This window comes from Pinus tabuliformis, chromosome 4_2 (genome assembly GCF_031772625.1).
Source record: "Pinus tabuliformis cultivar Carrire ecotype Pingquan chromosome 4_2, CPIR1, whole genome shotgun sequence".
Taxonomy (NCBI): domain Eukaryota; kingdom Viridiplantae; phylum Streptophyta; class Pinopsida; order Pinales; family Pinaceae; genus Pinus; species Pinus tabuliformis.
This window is the reverse complement of record NC_142304.1, coordinates 363,760,963-363,763,754: the sequence shown is the minus strand read 5'-3', so window position 1 is coordinate 363,763,754 and position 2,792 is coordinate 363,760,963. Positions and strand designations below refer to the sequence as shown.

The window sequence follows — 2,792 nt, the reverse complement described above, 5'->3', positions numbered from 1 at the left end:
TCCGGGTCCTCCTTTTTAGGAATAAGGGCTATGAATGTTGAGTTGAAGGGGGAGTAAATCTCTCCTTTCCTCCTCGACTCTTCCACCACCTCAGTTAGTTCTGCTCCGATCTGTTCAAAAAAATGTTGGAAGAGTTCTATGGTCCACCCGTCCGGGCCTGGGCTCTTATCTTTGGCCATTGATTTTATAATGCCTTCCACCTCCTCCTTGGAAACTTCTCTGATTAAATCCTCTGCTTCCTCCTCCTCTACATACCGGGGAAAACATTGGGCAGTTCTGATCACTTCTGCTAATGTTATCCCTCCTTGGTCAGTAAACAGGTTCTGAAAGTGATTCCTTCCCATATTGGATAGAGACTCAAAAGAGTTGGCCTCTCTGCCCTCATCATCCTTTAGCTTCCATATCGTGTTCGCATTTTTCCTCCCTTTTGCATAGTTATGGAAAAATTTCGTATTTTCGTCCCCAGCTTTAAGCCAAATCGCCCTGCTCTTCAGCCTCCATTCCTCCTCTCTGGCCAGCAAGATTTGGTTCCTGTGCTTTTCAAGCATCAGAATTCTTTCTTTGGATTCCTGTGTTGCATATCCATCCGCCTCAGGGTCTTCCAGCTCCCGCAATTCTGCATCAATTTTGGTGATTTCCTCATTCTGCTTTTGCTTCCTTGATTTTGCCCATTCCATGGTAGCTTTTTAAGTCTTTTTAAGTTTTCCATGAAAAGGAATCCTTTGCTTTCCATTGAGTTTCTATCCGGGTGTCTCCATGTTTCCCTGAAGAGTCTATTGAAGGATTCCTCTTGCAACCAAGATGCATTGAACTGGGAGGTTTGGAGAGCTCCAGAAGAACTGGGAAGTGGTCTGAGTTTCCTCCCTCGCCCACCCATTGTCTGAACATTGGAATTCTGGATGCCAAATCTTCACATAACAGGAACCGGTCCAGTCTCTTTGCTATTCTTTCAACCCCTGCTCTTCTATTCCTCCAGGTAGGCTTTAATTTGATTAAGTTTACATCAATCAGGTTATGGGAGCAGAGGGTGTTCAAGAAAAAATCAGAGAGCGGGTCTTCTCTGGCCGAAGGACCCCAGGCTTCAGCATTCCCCAACGAGAAATTTAAATCACCTCCTATAATCAGATTTTGTTTTTTCAGCAAAGATTTTGACAGAAGATCGGTCCAGAAGTTTACCCTTCCCTGGCAAGGCCCATAGATATTTAAGATCAACAGGGGATAACCGAACTCTGGAGATTGAAACTCCATCCCTAGCACATGAGCCATTCCCCAATGGTTAATTAGCTGCATTCTTCCTTCCCTGAAGCCCATGGCCATTCCGCCCGAATGTCCAACAGAATCTACTGCTAAGAAGTGCCAGCCTGGGAGAGTAGCTCTAAGGGTCATCTCCACATCTAAACTTTTGCCAAGGGTCTCTTGTAGTAGAAGAACATCCGGATTATAACGCATAACTATCTCCTTAAGGGCCAGTTTTTTGGGTTTACTGGCTAAACCCCTGCAGTTCCAGGATAAAAAGATCATTTGATAACATTCTCATGGGGATTTGCTGCTCTAAGCACCCCAGGGATAGACATTTGCTTTCCGTCAGCCACATCATACTTCGCCTTTACCTGTGCTTTGGACAGGTTTGATTTCCTGCCTCTAGCCTTCCTTTTGAAGGCCTGAGACGAGGATGGGCCTAAACCACCAACCGGTTCTAGGTTTACATGCTTTTTGTCAAGGGATCTTAGATTATAATGACAAGCCGGGGAGAAAGGAACAGGTTCCTTTATTCCGAAAGGAGCATCGTCACAGTTCAGGTCTAGTGAGGGGATAGCAGCAGTGATATTTTCAACATTTAAATGTTCATCATTGAAACAATTATTTATTTGTGAGCCAGATATCAAGCAAGCATCTTTAATTTCTGAAGATAAAGATGGATTACTTGAGTCTAGTTGCATACCCTTTGAGTCTTCAACCGGGTTGACTGCTGTTTCATTGATGGGCTCCTTTGATAAGTTCTCTGATCCGCGTTGGTCCTCATTTGCTTCTCCTTCCACTGGCGGGTCTACTCTGGCCTGTTCCTCTCGATCCCCTTCATGGTTAAAGTCCGCCTCCATAGAGTCCTCCTCTGATAGCTCTTCTGTTCCAGGATCCTTTTCCAGCTCCGCTATCTTCTCCTCCTGCTCGACTTTCTTCTGAGTCCTTCTTCTGCGATTGCCCAGCGGACAATCTCTTGCCAGATGCCCGTATTCATGGCATCTATGACATCTAAAAGGTAGATGTTCATAATCCAGCGGTTGCTCAAAAACATAATCTTTGTACTGAAGATTGATGGTTTCCGCAAGGCCTTCTTTTGGGTTTAAGCTGACCAGGATCCGGGCCATGGCTCTGTTGTGAGTATGTAGAAAGGACATGTCCGCCTCCAGGAATGTGCCAAGGAGGTTTCCTATCGATCTGAAGACCGATTCTACCCAGAGGAAAGGGGGTAGACCAGGTGCCCTAACCCAAACAGGAAACTCATCTACCTTCTCCCTTTTCGCATCAAATAAAGGAGTCCACCGTTTGAATAGAACTGGGCGATTCCCAAAAGCCCAATTCCTCCCCGCTACCCAGTCCGCCGCTTCCTTGCTTTCAAATCTCACCATAAACCACCCTTTCACTAGGACTGCTACCTTGAAGCTTTTAACCGGGGCCGTCTTCCACTGTTGCTCCGCCCAATGTTTTATGAATTTACCTGAGTAGCTCTTACCTCTAGCCCTCCCTACCAGAGTGCATTCAACCACCTCTAAAGCATCCTCTACCTGTACATC

At 45.8% G+C, this 2,792-nt stretch overlaps 1 protein-coding gene across 1 annotated transcript; it reads right to left on the bottom strand.

Annotated features, from left to right (window-relative positions):
• Positions 1-696: 696 nt before the first annotated feature.
• LOC149169452 (uncharacterized) lies at positions 697-1,449 on the bottom strand. The gene has a single exon (XM_089425197.1). It carries the CDS (start codon positions 1,447-1,449, stop codon positions 697-699), a length of 753 nt encoding a protein of 250 aa, XP_089281323.1.
• Positions 1,450-2,792: the final 1,343 nt, after the last annotated feature.

What these genes read in the sequence shown, in the direction of transcription:
- LOC149169452 (XM_089425197.1), bottom strand. Translation starts at nt 1,449, where the DNA reads ATGCGTTATAATCCGGATGTTCTTCTACTACAAGAGACCCTTGGCAAA.